At 50.9% G+C, this 17,583-nt stretch overlaps 1 protein-coding gene across 1 annotated transcript in view; it reads left to right on the top strand.

Moving 5' to 3' along the window:
• LOC138520410 (olfactory receptor 10C1-like) overlaps positions 1-17,583 on the top strand; it is a 57,499-nt gene that overhangs the window by 16,458 nt on the left and 23,458 nt on the right. The window contains exon 2 of the mRNA XM_069632811.1: positions 15,671-15,712. Coding sequence (XP_069488912.1) covers positions 15,671-15,712 — 42 coding nt within the window. The remainder of the gene's footprint in view (positions 1-15,670; positions 15,713-17,583) is intronic.

Genomic DNA, 17,583 nt, shown 5'->3' with positions numbered 1-17,583 from the left:
CTTTGAGCACCAGCTCATATACGGTTTTGCTTTAAACCTGCCCTTACCTCTAGCCAACCCCCAATTGCCTGTTTAGATCTTACAGTCTTAATTTACATGGGCTCCCGCGCTAACATTTGTTGAAAATCTAACCCACAGGTAATCAAGACTATCCACTCTAGGGATTAACACACCCTTGCTAAACATGGCCTGGAATTTGGGTATACGCTTCCCCCTGCTACAAACTATGACAGATGATTTTTTGGCATTAACTTTTAGGTCCATGGAGTCCATGAATACAAAATAATCATCAATAAGACACTGCCAGCAAGACTGTATCATCTGCATAAACCAGCATTGGCAAACACTATTGCCCAACCTAGGGATATCCAGTGTCGATTTGAGACCATTTCATATAGACCATTTCCATACAGACAGAAGAGCAGGGGGGCCAGGACACAACCTTGGCGTGCCCGACGCTGCACCTGAAAAAATACAATGTAACGTCCATATACCCCACTCCTCACACAAGCCACTTTTGACAGATGTAATGTCTCTAAAATATCTACCAGGTGCCTGGGCAATTCATGGATCTGAGCACACACCAAAGCTTATCATGATTAACCTTGTCAAATGAGCTGCTCACATCCATGAAGGTAAGAAAAATGGGCTCCACCTTAATGTAGAGTAAATGAGCCTGGCCAAAAGGGAGATTGGTCTATACAACGCTGGTAGCCCCCTCGGCCCCTTTTTGTAGATTGGATGAAATACTGCATGAGACCAGGAAGCAGGTCCATGCCCCGTGGACAAATGATATTGAACCCCACGTCAAAATAGGAGCCCAGAGATCTGGTTCTGACAAAAACAGATCAGCTCAGACATTAGTCGGGCCTGGGGCCTTATTTCCATCTTGGCATTTTATTTCTGACATAATTTTGCCTACTGAAAAAAACAGTTTTTCCTTCTGTTAAGGATGATGACGACAAGGGGTCCATGATTTGTGGCTGTTCAGCAACCACACCCAGGTGGCCAATACTATATAAGGCGGAATAGCGAGAACCCCATTCCTGATAAAAAAAAACGTAACCTCTGTGCCGCATTGACTTATATTTATAGAATGGCCCATTATTTGGTATATCCAAGAAGATTTTGATATCATTTGAGACAGAAGAGTTAACCCACTCCTCCCATGTCTCTTCTTCGATTTTGATTTTCATATGGGCAATAAGCTTCTTATAGGTGGCCTGTGCAGTAACTATGTCTCGTTTGGTGGACAGCGGATTCCTGAAGGTATCAAGCAAGTTAGACTTAGATTCCGTACAGTCTGAGTTAAACCAACCTGTTTGTGTTTTCACCTTACCCTTGCCAGCCTTCCTTGTAAATGCGGTTGATAGATTGGACAAAAGTGACGAAAAATCAGACAGGATGGTACTCTTATCTAAACAACTAAGTAAACATGTTCGAGCTCCCACCAGTTATTTATAACAATATCCTTATGCAAACTCTCTTGATCAACTAACTGCCATTTTAGTCTGCGCCTTTAGCCATCAAGGATCACCTCCGGCACATAGGACAGACCCAACGATACATGCTTACCTGCAATTTGACCGCAAGCCTATTGGGAAATGATCACTACATATATCGCCATGCACCTTTAACCTGACAACACAATCCCAAAATGTTACTGGGATACATTTGTAGTCAATGCCCGAAAGTTGAGGAGAAGGTGAAATTGCCTGTGATATCATCTGAAAAACAGCCATTGGCCGAGCGCAACCCCCAGCCATGCAGGATCTTCCATAACCTAAGCCCCTCCACACAAGGTCTGGCATAGCTCATGATGGGGGTTGGTATCCCTGCCATGACATCCTCATAGGAGTGAAACAAGGCAGGTCCGAAGCCACCACCAAACTTAGCGTTAAAATTCCCCCCCAAAATGACAAATAAAGCATTCATGGCAGCCCAGTTAACCAAACCCTCCATAAGGGAGGTTAAAACGAGAGGCAGCTCTTGTCAAACTGTGCATGGGGGCTGTTGTAAAAGTTGACCACAAGAACATCATTCCCACCGACCCTGTGAATTCCCACCTCTGCCACAAAGGACAAGAGTGCTCCAACGTGAAGAGTTAGTTGACAAGATGTGGCTTGACCAGAACCACTGTGGCAGCACCCCTTTGGTTTTATTTCGTGCTGCCACACAACAGTCCACAAACGCATCAACGAGCACATCTCCCAGTGCTCATGTCTCCTGTAATAGGACAATGTCAGCACTCTCATAAAGTTGCAGGGTATGTGGGGTATCCAGTCTGGATTTAATCCTGGCCACATTCCATGAAACAATGACCAATGGACCAATGGTTCAACAAGCTGGAGAGCTTGGGATTGGTTAGACAAAATGTTAAACAGACTACCACATGCTTGCCTCCTGTAACGACATGCCAGCTCTCCCTCTCGGTTGTCGACCCATGTTCCTTAGAATTGCTTCAAAGGTGGGGCCTGTGAGGCAAAGGCATACACCTTCTCCCATGCCTACCTCAAAACTTGAAAGCTCACCGGGGTGGTCTGCCTCAGCCTCTGCTCCAATTCTGGTCTTGTAAGATCAATTAAAGGAAGGTTTGGGGTCAATAGTGGAGTTATTGTTGTTACCTGGTCTGGAATTCCAGGGTGAGATAGTGGGGAGTTCTAAAATACCCATCTCCTCCTCTCCCACCTCATACCAGTGATGCCAAGAAACATGAAGGTGACATATGTCAGCATTGGTGTCCTCAAATACCTTGATCCCTGTCATTGGCAAATCATTGCAACAGTAGAATGCAGAGGTTTGCATCAACAAAGTATTTACCTCTGATGCTTCGAACGAGGAGGGCATGCCTTTGAACACCCAGGCACCCCCATGTGCAATCCTACCTACACCTACTACTGTGGACCGTCTTCCACATCAAGATGTCTGCTGCTAAAAGACACCACTTTGCCTGCCTTTGTTTGCCCAAGTAGAGGCATCTGCAGCCCTCTGCAACCCGATATTGCTAAGCCCAACTTCAAATGGAAATCCAGGTTCATGCCGGGAGGTGCAGACGGGCCCAGCCCTAAGGCCCTGGTCCAAGGCTGCAGCCCCTGTCTTTCCCTCTGATACTTCGATTGAGGAGTATGCGCCTTTGAAAACCCAGCACCCCCATGTGCAATCCTACCTGCACCTACTACTGTGAGCCATGTTCCACATCAAGATGGCAGCCTCTAAATGACACCACCTTGCCTGCCTTTGTTTGCCATGTATAGGCACCTGGCAGCCTGCCGCGACCCGATTGGCTAAGTCCAACTTCAAATGGAAATCCAGCTTCATGCCGGGAGGTGCAGGTGTACCCAGCTCTAAGGCCCTGGTTCAAGGCTGCAGCCCCTGTTTTAGCCTGTCTACCCATGGATGCCATGCTGTCCATGTTTTCCACTGCGTACGAGCCAGCGATGAAAGTTTCCAATCTGCACTTTGGCTTTGAAAATGACCTCCAGCCTAATATTCTGGTAACTCAGGTAAAAGGCGCGTCAGCTCCTCATGCTCATCTACCATAACGCCCATCTGCACTCTCCAGTTCCCTGCTGAATGTCGCCGTGTCCAGATTGCTCAGGCATCACCAACCTGCTGTGGGCACCAATTTTGTGAGGCAATCACTGTGCTCGCCTGCGCACCGCATTTCTCGCTGACACCCCCAACCCATCCATCAATATCTCCTACCTGCCTTGCTCACACCGGTGCTTCGGCACCCCCTGTCCAATGGCACTTTCACCATATGACACCTCCCGTGTGGGGATGTTAGCCAGGGACGTCAATAAGAGGTCACCAGGGGTCACAACTGTGACCCCCTGAGGCCTCCCTTGATACCACTGTGGTCTCCCTTACTATCCCTAAAAAAAATATTTTTTTATTTTATTTTTTTAATTGAGGCTCCTGGGCTGTGGCCAGCAGCATGTGGCTCTTTGAGCCACCAGCATTTGGCTCTTTGTTTCTGGAGTGGCTGTTTTTTCTGATAGCTATACCCATCAAGATAGCTCAGTGGGTTGAGCGCTCGCTGTTGCAATATGCATGTGATTGGCAGGTTCAGCTCCCAGCAATGTCAACTCAGCCTTTCATCCTGCTGAGGTTGATAAATGAGTACCAACACAGGTTGTGTGATGTTGTATCTATATTTGTTCTATATGAAGCATTTAAGCGTAAGTGCTATATAATAACACATCATTATCGTTTGGCCTTGGACGTCTGCTTTCATTCACAGTAATTTGGTAAATGGGCCTATACGCTCTGATATTAATGATACATATGGTGATCCATTCTTGTATGAAATGTATATCACTTTACAGTGATATTGTAAACATATTTTTCGTAGTGTACTTTAGAAACAATGCTATGTGATGCCACTTCCTGTTTTGTCAAGGGGTCAAGAGTTGTGTTCCATCACTTCCTTTGATGTCACTTCAGGGTGGGGTCAAATGACATCACTTCCTGTGATTTCATCAGAGGTCAAGAGTCATGTGATGTCACTTCCGCCACCCCTGGAAGTTTAGTGAAACGACGTGCTTGATGTTAGCCTAACAGAATTTGAGATGATTGCTAAAAAATCACTTATAATGGTCTCAATAGCTTCTCTGTGTCTTGACCATCTCTTGTGAGTCCACTCTCGAAACTGCCTCAAATCACCACAGCTGTTCCAGACACTGCTCCACCCTAGACTGTTGCTCTATCTAAGGCACGTGTTATGCCTTCTCACTTGACCCAGTACCTCTGGACTTCTGTTCGAAATGACCTTTTCTGCAGATACTGCTCTAAGTGAATATTTACTATCTAATCACACATGTACTTTACTTCATTTGCTGGCCCCTGTACCATGAGGTGTGGACTGTGTTAGCTTATGTACTATTGCAACCGTGAGCCATGGCTTTGCCAGTTGTTTGCATTTAATTGTGTATCCTGTACTTGCATACCTGATGTAGCCTCCCTCCCCCCTAGCATGAGGCGTGGCTTTGCCAGTTGTTTGCATTTAATTGTGTATCCTGTACTTGCATACCTGATGTAGCCTCCCTCCCTCCTAGCATGAGGCGTGGCTTTGTCAGTTGTTTGCATTTAATTTTGTATCCTGTACTTGCATACCTGATGTAGCCTCCCTCCCCCCTAGCATGAGGCGTGGCTTTGCCAGTTGTTTGCATTTAATTGTGTATCCTGTACTTGCATACCTAATGTAGCCTCCCTCCCCCGTAGCATGAGGCGTGGCTTTGCCAGTTGTTTGCATTTAATTTTGTATCCTGTACTTGCATACCTGATGTAGCCTCCCTCCCCCCTAGCATGAGGCGTGGCTTTGCCAGTTGTTTGCATTTAATTTTGTATCTTGTACTTGCATACCTGATGTAGCCTCCCTCCCCCCTAGCATGAGGCGTGGCTTTGCCAGTTGTTTGCATTTAATTTTGTATCCTGTACTTGCATACCTGATGTAGCCTCCCTCCCCCTTAGCATGAGGCGTGGCTTTGCCAGTTTTTGCTATTAAGAACCGGTGTAACCTTCATATGCTATCTTGTACCATTTAAGAAGAATACGCAATTGCACTTACTGTAACTAGCCCCCTGATGTCTGAGGGTTTGGTGCACTGCTATAAATGTAATAATAAATGTAATAAATAAATAAAGGAAAAACCAACATTGCACCCCTTGCAAAGCATACACTCTGATAAGATACGAGCAGTAGGAAACAGCTTGAATGAGATATCATTCACCCCAGCACCTCTGATATGCCGTTTGCGAAAGCTCTTTTATAGGAATTTGTATTGCCACGAGTTAGGACTTTAAAACAACAAATTAAGTTTGTATCTCGCCAACCACTCAGGACATCGTGCTTTATAGTTCCCAACTCTGCACCACCACATGAAGTGCACTGAGTGGTCTCAGAACTCCGGGTAACATTTTCACAGGTGGCACGCTCCACTCTGTCCAGGTTACCCAAAATGCCAATGCCTGTTTTATCAGCAGGTCGAGAGCTTGCCCGCATGTTATTGATCTCAGCCAAGATTTCAGCCTGTGTAGATATTGTCCTTTGATCGTTTATAGTCTTCAACCCAATGGTTGTTACAGCCTCGCCAGCACATACCCTGTGGGCCAACTCAAACTGGGCTGATGAAATTGCCATCCTTTCCCTGGCAATTGTCTCCACTGAATTACTAACCTAGTTGCTGGCAGGGTCGAGCCCTGGCTGGGCATTTATAATTTATATCCATGTTTGTGATGACATTCCTTGCCACAAGGTCAGTCGGGGACTTCTTCAGTAAGCTAATCACCTCCAGGCAGGAATCCAATTTCCCTGCATCTTTTCACACCTTTCTGTCAGCAGCCTTGGAGCATCCTTCAGTTTCAAGAAGGCTGTCGAAGGTCTGTTAAGATGCTGGGCAAAATATAAAATATCATCTGTATTTATGTTTGCACTGGGCACAGCAGCTGACTCCCTGTCACTGTCCCAAAGTATACTGGAACCCATTGGATCAGAAGATACAGAGACAGAATTTTCCGAGCAACCCTGCAAACCCACTGGCTGACTGCTGCTCAGCTCGTCAATAATACATGGAATACACAGGAGTTCCCTGTACTGATTTCACCCCCTATTAGAGTCCGTGCCAGTACAGCCTACTGCCCTGCCAGAGTGGTGGACAGCCTCTGCTCTTGAGTAAGATTACCAGCCAAACCATGCATCAGCTCACCCATGCTGGTGAAATGAAATATTGTATTCATATTGCGCACCTACACAAGTGTTTCAGAGCGGTGGGTCGGCATCTTCCAAGGCTGTGCACGCACCCCTTTCCCCCATGCTGCTCCTTCCATTCCGGGTAGGCAGTTCTGTCTGCATAGTAATGATCTATTGAACGTTCCAATGCCTCCAAGATTGATCTAGACGAGGGTTCAGCTACAACCGAGGGTTCTTGGCCAATGTTAGTGGTTTTGTCATTGGGAACCTTTAGAGCATTTGAGACGTTATGCTCCATCTGCAAGACTGCAGCCCCTTCGTGGACTGATCCAGGCCCTGAGATAATGAATACATCTATTTCAAAACATTGCGCAGTCTTACAACGGCCTCAGAGCTGTCCACAACAGGTCTCAGCAGAATATTAGGCTTGAATATTAGGCTCCTGAACCACTGGGGCTCGAGCACACTGGGGCACACTTGAACCCTGAGACCCTGGAGCACACTATCAATAGCACTATCAAATGGCACACACACTGTATCAGTACTAAGGATGCTGTAGCATACTGGAGCACACTATCAAGTGGGACAATGCAAATCTGTGCTTATGATGCTGTAAGTGCTATAAGTGGTATCATCTCCCACCGCCCACCACAGCTTTGTACAGCGGGTTAACAGAATTGTCCCCTTATGGGCCTCTGGAAGCCCTCTTGAAGAAGATAGACAAATTTAAGGACGAGATGCCAGATGCCCCATGCTTGCTCTCCCCAGCTTACCAGGATTTACACCAACAGCAGCAGCGACTTGAAGCTGAAGTTGAAGCTGTATCTAAGCTGTATCTACAGCTTGTGTGGCTGGGTATTGGATGTATTAGACCCTGGCCTGACGCCTGAACACTGGACACCTTGGATGCCGTATTGCTCGGAAACAAGCTCTTCCAGGGTCAACCGCATCCCCCTGCTTTGGACAAGCACCACAGCTCCAGCCGTTCAGAGCAAAGGTCCTTCCGCTGTCCCCAAAGGCAAACGCACATCAACAGTAGTGTCAAGCTGCACTTCCGACACTATCGGGGTAATTCATAGAATCCAGCGCACAAGTGGTGCACGGGGCTGGCGCACAGTGTGCGCGTGCGGCAGTCTGCGTGAGCCGCGTGTGCCAAAACCCAGTTCGGCGCACAGCGTATTCATGGATTTTAACATCCCTAAGCAACCGTGGCGCAGAGTGGCGCAGCGACCCTGCAGCAGCGCCAGTTACGCCCCCAACCCCGCCCCGTGCACCATGAACAGCGCACAAATCCAGTACATGGCGCACAGGCCAGTGGACCAGCATACAGCCCCCCAACCACGAAAACGCATGTAAAACTCCCCGCGCACCCCTCTGAATACATGTACCCTGCTCGCGCTAGGCCAATCACGTGTAAAACTCCCCGCACACCCCTCGAAATACACGTACCCCACTCATTTGCGGGAAGTTTCACATGCGGTAGGTCCTGTGCGAGCGGGGTACGTGTATTTCTGGGGTTCGCGGGGAGTTTCACACGCGGTAGGCCCTGTGCGAGTGGGGTATGTGTATTACTGGGGTTTGCGGGTAGTTTCACACGCGATAGGCCCTGTGCGAGTGGGGTACGCGTATTACTGGGTTTTGCGGGAATTTTCACACGTGATAGGCCCTGTGCGAGTATGGTACCCGTATTACTTGGGTTTGTGGGAAGTTTCACACGCGATAGGCCCTGTGCAAGTGGGGTACATGCATAACTGGGGTTCGCGGGAATTTTCACACGCGATTGGAGCGGGGTACGTGTATTTCGGGGGTTCGCAGGAAGTTTCACATGCGATAGGCCATGTGCGAGTGGGGTACGCGTCTTACTGGGTTTCGCGGGAAGTTTCACACGCGATTTTGCTGTCAGAGCAGGGTACGTGTATTTCAGGGGTGCGCAGGGAGTCCGACACGTGAATTGGCAGTGTGGGTCCTCCCGGGTGTGCCCTCTACCCTCTCCACGGCCCCTGCAGGCAGCCCACACCACAGGGAACTACCCTGCACCCCTGGTCATGTCCCGCAGACAGCCCATCCACCATGGGCATGCCCCCCAGCCAAGCCACATGTCACCTTGCACTAGTGATCACCAACTCATGGCCCCCAGCACCCCCACCCCCACCATTGACGGGCACCTGCCAGCAGGCCCCCACTCATGTCCCACTCTTGTCTCCCAGCACCCCCAACCCCCATCACTGAGGGGCACCTGCCAGCAGGCCCCCACTCATGTCCCACTCATGTCCTCCAGCACTCCCACCCCCCAGCAGTGAGGGGCACCTGCCAGCAGGCCCCCACTCATGTCCCCCAGCACCCCCACCCCCCAGCAGTGAGGGGCACCTGCCAGCAGGCCCCCACTCATGTCCCCCAGCACCCCCACTCCCCAGCAGTGAGGGGCACCTGCCAGCAGGCCCCGACTCGTGCCCCCCCCCTACATGAAGTAAAGATTCACAATCATGGCCACTTCTACACCAAAATACCACAGGACACCACCCCATTCTTGAGACGCAATGATTTCCCCATCCACCCCACACTGACATGCCTGTCTCAAGACACAAACCAAAAGTCAACTATGTACATCAACACATGTCCGTCACACACACACACTGGTTGTCATTGATTGTGTAAACCCACATTTTCACATGCATCAACCCAATGAGTGAATCCCACACATGGAATTAAAATATGAAAATGTATTATGTACAAAAATAAAGCAATGAAATGAAAGCATAACAAAATAGCAAACATGAAATGAAAACCATGTGCAAAAGATGAGTAAATGAAAAGTATAACCAATCCAAAGTAATCCTAAAGAAAAATAGTCAAAACTCTCCCTCCACCAACGCAAATCCAAAGGAAACGTAAAAAGAAAAATCCATTGATCTATGGTTAAATCAAAAGAAAAAATTCAAAAGAATCCATTGTCCAACTATGTACAATCCATTGTGAAGGGTCCATGAGCCTAACAAAATGAAACCTACCTAATAAAAAAACTATATACAAATGTGTGTGGCATAGTCCATTCACCACAAATCAAAGGAAAAGGAAAAGGAAACCTAACTCTAAAAACTATTTACAATGGCAGCGGGCTAGTCCAACGGCTCACTTTTGGATTCCCCGGGCCAGGGCATCATCGAACTCCCGCTCAATGTCCTGGAGGCGGTCCTCTTCCATGGGCCCGAGTGTTCGCAGGGACGACGACATGTTCACCTCCAACTCCCTGCGAATTGCCTCGAGGCACTCGGCCCGCCTCAGGGCCCTCCGCATGGAGTTCTCCGCCCTGACCATTGTGAGCCGTGCCTCTTCCGCCCGCTTCCGTTCCGCATCTATGGCGTGGCCCAACCGCTGCCATACGGAAGACACTTGAAATCCTGGGTCCTCCTGCCCTATGGCCGATGCCTGCCCCTCCGATGTTGAAGGCCCCGAGCCATCATTGCTCCCACCATGTTGCTACTGCTGTGCCTGTGCATGTGCTTGCACCCTGGCTCTTGCTGCCTGCACGTCCTCCTCAGGCTGGGGTGCAGTTGTCGTGGTGTCCACCCCTGCTGGATGTCCGACTCCTGACTGTGGCAGGGATGTGTCCTCCACCAGCCTGGCCGTTGGGTCAGAGGCAGCTCCACAGGGCACCTAGGTGATACATGGGTGGGAAGATGGCATGAAGGACGACTGGCACGTAGGGGGTTCAGGTGAAGAGGGGGTCGCAAGAAGGTCCAGCACACGGATCAATCCAGCACTGGTGGCCCGTCCCAGTAGGTCAACGTGGTCAAAGAGGCATGCAAGACGATGTGCAGTCTCTCCACGAAAAGACTGCAGGTCACCTTGCATGCCCTGTTGACGCTACACTATCCCAGCCAGGACAGGCTCAACACTTTCCCGGATAGCCACTTCCTCAGGGAGAGGAAGGCCAGTTGTTGTACGCTCATCCCCTCCCTGAAAACGGGTCTGGACATAGGCATCCCTGCTGGTGCCAGATGATGCAGTGACAGGATCAGGGACAGGATTACACACAGGCACCTCTGTGGCTGCCTGTGCTGCCTCCTGTCCCTGCCCCTGAACTGCACCACTAGCACCAGTGGAATCCCCACCTCCAGACCCTGTGTGTGTCCCTTCCGCGGCCTCCTCCTCCACCAAACCCCCCACCAACCTGGATGACTCCTTGCCATCTTCCTCTGTCGGACCCTGTGGGGTCTCAGCTGCCCCATCTGCTGCCGAGGAGTCTATCTCCGACCTCCGCCTCTTGGACTGCGGCCTGGGATGCGGCACCAGACTCCTCACTTTCCGACGAGATGACAATCTGGGAGGGGAACCGGGCCTTGCGTCCCCGGCTGGTGGTGCGATCGCTGCCGCTGTGCTCCACAGCACCCTCTCTGCCTTCTTCATCAATTGACGCTGCAGACAGGGAGAGATAAAACACAGGCATCAGAGCACTGTACAATGGACTGATACACACATGACAGTTGTACATGAGTGGCAGAGTCATACTTCAGACATGGCATCACACTCCCCAACACACATGCAGCACATACAACAGCATGAGTATCCGAAGGTGAGCCTTACGTCACATGAAACACGGGGAGTGCACAACACATGCACACATGCCACCACACTTACATGCATGTGTACATGTCCACCAACTGTCACAGTGATGATATAGCCATCCATGTCACATCTGGCATTCAGCCTTCTATATGTCAGTGTCAAATGCATCCAAGGTGCATCACAGTGCACACTTGTCAAATACACACACATGCACATGTACACAGTGCAGATACATGCAGAAGGAACCACCATCCATGTGTGACACCACAACCATGCCAAAGTACATACACAGAAATTCAAACATGTGTGCTCCCACACCTGCATTTGCCCAAAATTCTTACCAACACATACACCATCAATGTGTCTCACACCTGAGAGGACTCACATGTGGCAGCCTCACGCCCATGTTCATACACATCTCTACATGGCCCTACAAAAACAAATGTGCAACCTGCACACTACTGGCACACCAGGACACGCACAGTGTCCAATCAGTATGCATGTACACTTACCGCTCGACTCCAGACGGGTCTGCCTCTCAAGGACCTGGACGTGGAGTGCTGGGCATATGCGTTCCAGGACCCTCATTTGGTGGTCGGACAGGTGGCCCTAGCGCCCCTTGGCATCCACTGCCTTCGAGAGGCGCCGGGCCTTGTTGAGGGTCCTGGACCTGAAGTCCTCCCACCGCTTCTTGACATGTTGTAAGTCGTGGACTGTCACCCCCTCCGTGTTGATGGCAGTCACGATGTCCATCCAGATCCTGGTCCGTCCTTCATAGTCGGTGCGCGAACTTCCAAAGAGGGCATCATACCTCCCCAGGACTTGCTCCACCAGGACACCAACTTCCCTGGCACTGAAGCTGGTGGCCCTCTGCCTCTCTGGCTGGGGGTTGACCAGTGGTGCCAGATGGTGTTGTGCCCCACATGGCAACTCCAGAGGCAGGAGTGGGTGGGCAACTGGGTCCTGGGGCTGGGCTGTGGAGCGATGGTATCCCAGTCGGGAGTCTTCGGTTCCAGCAGGGGTGGTCACAGCAACTGCACCCCTGGCTGACGTGCAGGCAGCAAATAGCAGGGCATGTGGGCAGCAGGCAGTCAGACAGCAGCAGATGGCAGGTGGGAGCGTGCTCGGGGCTCTGAGGGCAGTAATTCGGCCATCTGGGCAGGAGAGTGGTCTTCTGTATGTTTTCGCGTGGCCAGCTTGATACGGAGTGATTTGGCACGTGAAAAAATTGCACGTCAGTGTGTAATTCGAGGAAAGGCCCCTAGCGCGTAAGCGTGTCTGTGACGTTACGCACGCTGGCCTTTCCCTCGTGACGTAGGCATAGTGGTTCAGCGTGCATGAAAAAACTGCACGTCTGCGTGTGAATGCGTGTAATCCGAGGAAAGGGTCTACGCGCGTAAGTGACGTGACACGCGCGTGCGTTTCCCTCAGCACGGGTTAAAGGTGAGCGGGGCCAGCAGTTCGCTGTACGTGCCTTTCGTGGAGACTGACGTGTGTTGCTGCTTCGTGTTGTTTCGCGCGCTATCACAACTTCACAGCTATCAAGGACGTATCTCTTCTTTTGGCGGGGGTATTGGCTACGCGTGTTTTTCTGCATCGCGCTAGTCAGACGGTGAGTCACGCACACCATTTTTCCCACTGCGGGTGCCCCTGTGTACCACACCCATTTACGAGGTCATAGTAGCCTGCGTGTCCCACACGTACGCGTTTTTTGTGTTACTGGGTGCCACCTCCTACTGCGGGAGGTTGATTCCACGCATGTAGGCTGCAGGGTTGCGTGCATGATTTTACTGCAGTTTTGGGGTGCCTGAGCATTGCGCGACCTGTCACTACATCACCGGGGTCACATACAGCCTTGCAGGTGTAGGGGGGCTGTTAACATCTTGCATTCCACCCCCTTCACCCCAATTGCCCAGGTCAATTGTGGTGTACACCTCCCATTGGCACTACTCCATCTGTGCCGGCACTACTACATCTGTGCCATGGTTGGGAGGCCACCAAAGGTGAGGGGCACCTCAGCTGGGCGTCCTCCTCGTGACGGGAGTGGGCGGGGACATGGCCGGGGTGACCAGGGAGTAGGGGGACTCCAGGGTGTCCAGGGTGGACGTAGAGGGGGAAGAGGCAGGGGTGCGCCACTTGAACACGATGTTGTGCCATGTGTCGGTGCAGTCATGCCACCACTCCCTGTGGTTCCGGGAGATGCAGCTTCTGCATCTGGCACTGGCGCCCGTGTGACCCGGCAGTCCGTTTCATCGACTGCCATGGGCCCAAGGGTAGTGCTAGCTGGAGGTGCAGCTGTGGACACCACCACCCAGGCTCAGGGTCTGCCATCGCAGGCTGAGTTGGCACTTGAAGAGCCCTTGGAAGATTTCCAACAGGCCAGGAGGGAAACCTTAGGGGCACGCAGGGCTGCCCTGACCAAGACATGTGTCCCTGGGGCAGTTATGTCATCTGCTGCCCCGAACAGCCGGGAGTTGGCAAGTGCAGGGGCAGATGCACCAAACAACACACCGGTTGTGAGTTTGCCAACCAGGACAGTTGTGGTCAATGTCCCTGCCACAGCGGATGTTGCTACACAGGGTCCATTAGAGGGCACCCAGCTGTCACTGACACAAGTCAGGCCTTTGGTCGTCCCTCCACCTGCAACTCCCTTGGCTCAATCCACTGAACCCACTGGCCATACTGATCAGGGCGGCATTAGCCAGACAGGGTCTGCGCCACAATCCAAGAGGAGGAAGGTTGCACCTGCAGCACAGGCTGGGACCCCACACACAGCCATGACCTCCTGCACATCGAGGAAGAAGCCTTTCTGCAAACAGGAACTGGACTTCCTTGTGGACTACGTGCGGGACCACAGCCTTGACATGCTAGTGGGTGATAATTGTCAGACTATAGCTGCCCACCGTGATACCCACTGGAAGCAAGTTGCGGAACATGTGAGTGCATTCGGCCATGAGGTGCGCACTGCACAAGAGAGCAAAAAGCGTTGGAATTACCTCAAACGCAGCGCTAAGGCTAAGCGTGCTTCGAATTACAACTTGACTCTGGTGACTGGCAGTGGGCCTGTACCAGAGGAGGAAGACCTCACTCCACATGAGTCACTCGTTGCGGAGTTCATAGCATCTGAATCGGTCGAAGGAGTGGGAGAGATGCCAGACTTTGATGCCCAATCCAGTGAGTGTTGATGCGTGTTTTACTTGTGTGATGTGTTGTGCATGACTGCCACTACATGTCACGTGTACATGGTTCTGATGTGCAAGTAATGCAATGCTTCCTACTCTGCTGGATGGTGGACATGTGGAGCAGACGGGGACTGTCCGCATCACCACTATTGCACCCTACTCACATGCGGGCTACCAATATGCCCCTCCGGTCCATGTTCCAGCTCACTGGCACTTCTGCATGTAGCGTGGGGTGACCTTCCTCTCAGCCCAGGGACTATGCATAGCATGACTGATGTGCATGTGTCCTCTTCCTGCAAGCGGGTACTCAATGTAGGCATGCTCCCTTGCCCCTCAACCCCCCGCTCTTAACCCCAATTCCACCTTAGCACTGGTCTGCTACAATATTTCCGTTGGGTACTTCCCTGTTCATGCCTCCTGTGTACCTGCTAACATCCAGCGGCCAATCTCCCAGACATATGCTGTGTGGTACATCCTTAGTACTTGATGCAGGGTGTCTCACTTGAACTGTGCAGAGGTCAGATGCCCCGCAGGGACATGAGTGCCCATTCATGCTCCATGTGCATTCCACGCATGCCCCTATGTGTCCATGACTGGATGTTCACTGTAGTAAAAGTCCTGGATGACGTACATTGCATGGCATTTCATCTGCCTTCCCATGTCAACTGTGGCTCAGTACTGCGTTGCACACATGTTTAGGGTCTGACAATCTGTGTGGGTCACAGGCCTCAGCCTGTTTAATGGCCAATGACTCTGTCCAACTGGTGAAGTGTCTTCTTCACATGTGGGTGTACTCCAGAGGTTTCATCATGTGTCCTGCTTACTGTCCCATCATCATCAATACACAGGTCTATGGTCAGCCTTTTGATACCATGCTAGGCATCCCTGCTTTTGCACTTGGGGGGAGGGGTGGTTTGCTTGTAGACATACTACCCATTGAATGCACATGGCACGTGATGCCTGATGTTGACCTTGCACTGCCTTCACATTTTCTGACACACACCATGAAGTCCTTGTACATGTAGATAGTGAGTAACATACATATTTGCTGCACTGCATAGACCCACTTCAGTGTAAACTGCCACCTTTCCACAGGTGTAATCACAGAAGCAATTTCAAGTTGACCCAGCATGCATGCCAGGTTCTATTTTGTGTGTCATATGTCTGTCTGATGTTTTTGGTGTCGGTGTGTGTGTGTGTGTGTTGTGACCTTTTTTCCCTCTGTTTTTCAGATGATGACGCAATAGAGCCAGAGGATGTTGTTGTCATGCCAGGTACAGGGTTGTTATCACTACATCAACCCAGCACAAGTGGGGGTCGTGGGGTGGTAGGCCACGAAAACCCCCAAGTGCTACAGTCCATCTTGTCTCTGGCTGCATATGAGTCCAGCCCTGATGAACACTCTGACGACCATGTCGAGTTGGATGAGCATCAGGTCCATATGTTAGGGATGAGTGATTCTGATGTGGACACTCCTCTGTCCGAGACACCTGCACTGAGGGGTCAGACAGTCTTGGAACCTCCGCCCGTGGTGGATCGGGACACAGAGTCACCCTCCACACTAGTCACTGATGTGCCTAGGACATCACGTCGACGGGGGCATTTAGTTGTGCAGCTGCGGGCGGTGCCAACACAACTAGGACACTGCTGTATACTGAGTGAGAGCAAGACATGACTGCGAATTCTGAACGCCAGGGGGCAGCAATGGAGAACATCACTGAGAGCATGGAGTGTGTGGCCCAATCCCTGCTCCCCCCTGCTAGGCAGGTGCTTCTCCAGCAGCAGGCGGCACGGTCCACGGGCCGCTCGCTTAGGCTGGGCATGGCGGCCTCAGACAGGGCACGCCAGGCTGAAATGTCGTCTCTGTGTCAAGCAATTGCTGCTCACGCAGTGGCACACATGGAGGCCCTGAGGGAGGAGTATGCTTCCCTCAGATCCACTCTGGGTGTCCTTCTGATGTCCCAGAGGGAGCAGGCAGAGGAGAGGTTTGCACAGCTTGAGCCTATCATCCCGGCTGAGCTAAATGCTTGCCGGGAGGTGCAGCGGTTGTCCAGCCAGGCCTTGCAGGAGGAACTCCGTGTTACACGTGCTACCTTGCAAGAGGAAGCACGTGTATCACGGGAGGTTCTGCATGCAGACCTACATGTCATCGCCACACAGAACTAGGCTCACCCGTCCGGCAGACTTGCTGCCGACGAGGGGCAAGCTGCGGCTAGGCATGGGCATGCTCCTGTGCCACGTCCTCCTTTCCAGGAAGAGCCAGACTCGGACGACAATCTATCTCCCACATAGGTCGGGCTGTGCAGGCGTTGAGCCCATGGAGGTTTTTTTTTCCTCAGCATCATCGCATGTGGGTGTTTAGCAGCACCCTGTACCTCACCTCTCCTGGGTGGCTCCTGCCACCCGCCCCCCCGGGTCGTATGTGGCCATTTTTGATTTTTCTTTTAGTTTAGTTAGTTAAGTTTCTGTTTGATAGTTAGTTTAAATAGGTAATGTAGGTTTTTCATTGTTAGTTTAATTAGTTAATATAGTTTAAAATTGCTTGTCTATTGTGCTTTCATGTGACGGTGTGATGCTTTGTGGCTTTTGAAAGCTTGTTTTGTTTATGTGTTTGCTGCTTGGGGTCCTTGACTCACATATGCCACTCCTGCTTCCCTTATCCATGGGCTCGCAAAATGGTTCAGTGTAACAGCCTATTACACAAGGGCGTTTGACTGTCATATATGTGGCATGTCTGCTGCTGTGGAACTTGTGTTAACACCCCTAGTGGGGATGATTGGGGTGTAATTGACCACTGTTCTTCTTTTGCTAGATGGGGTGTTTTATGATTCATGTGTACATTCATTGCTATGCATTGTGTAGTATGTTTCTTATCTTTACTGTCCATGTGCTTGTTGCAATTCATGCCGTAGATAGTGTGTTCCACACTTTGGCTGTGAAAGACGGACGGATGGTGTGATTTCTGATGTATGTCTCTGACATGGTTCAGTCATGAAATGCCTGAAGAGACACACACAGATGAATTTAAAGCATTAATCATGTGTTTCATGGCCTTTCTGCAGGGCGATGAGCCTCCAGACCACCTTTGCCAGCAAACATGGGCCATTGGACGTCTGGAATCTGGACACGTTTGCTGGTGCCGACA

This window comes from Ambystoma mexicanum, chromosome 13 (assembly GCF_040938575.1).
Source record: "Ambystoma mexicanum isolate Mex_15411 chromosome 13, UKY_AmexF1_1, whole genome shotgun sequence".
Lineage (NCBI taxonomy): Eukaryota > Metazoa > Chordata > Amphibia > Caudata > Ambystomatidae > Ambystoma > Ambystoma mexicanum.
Note: the sequence above shows the minus strand (reverse complement) of the source record. Positions and strands in the feature narration are given on the sequence as shown.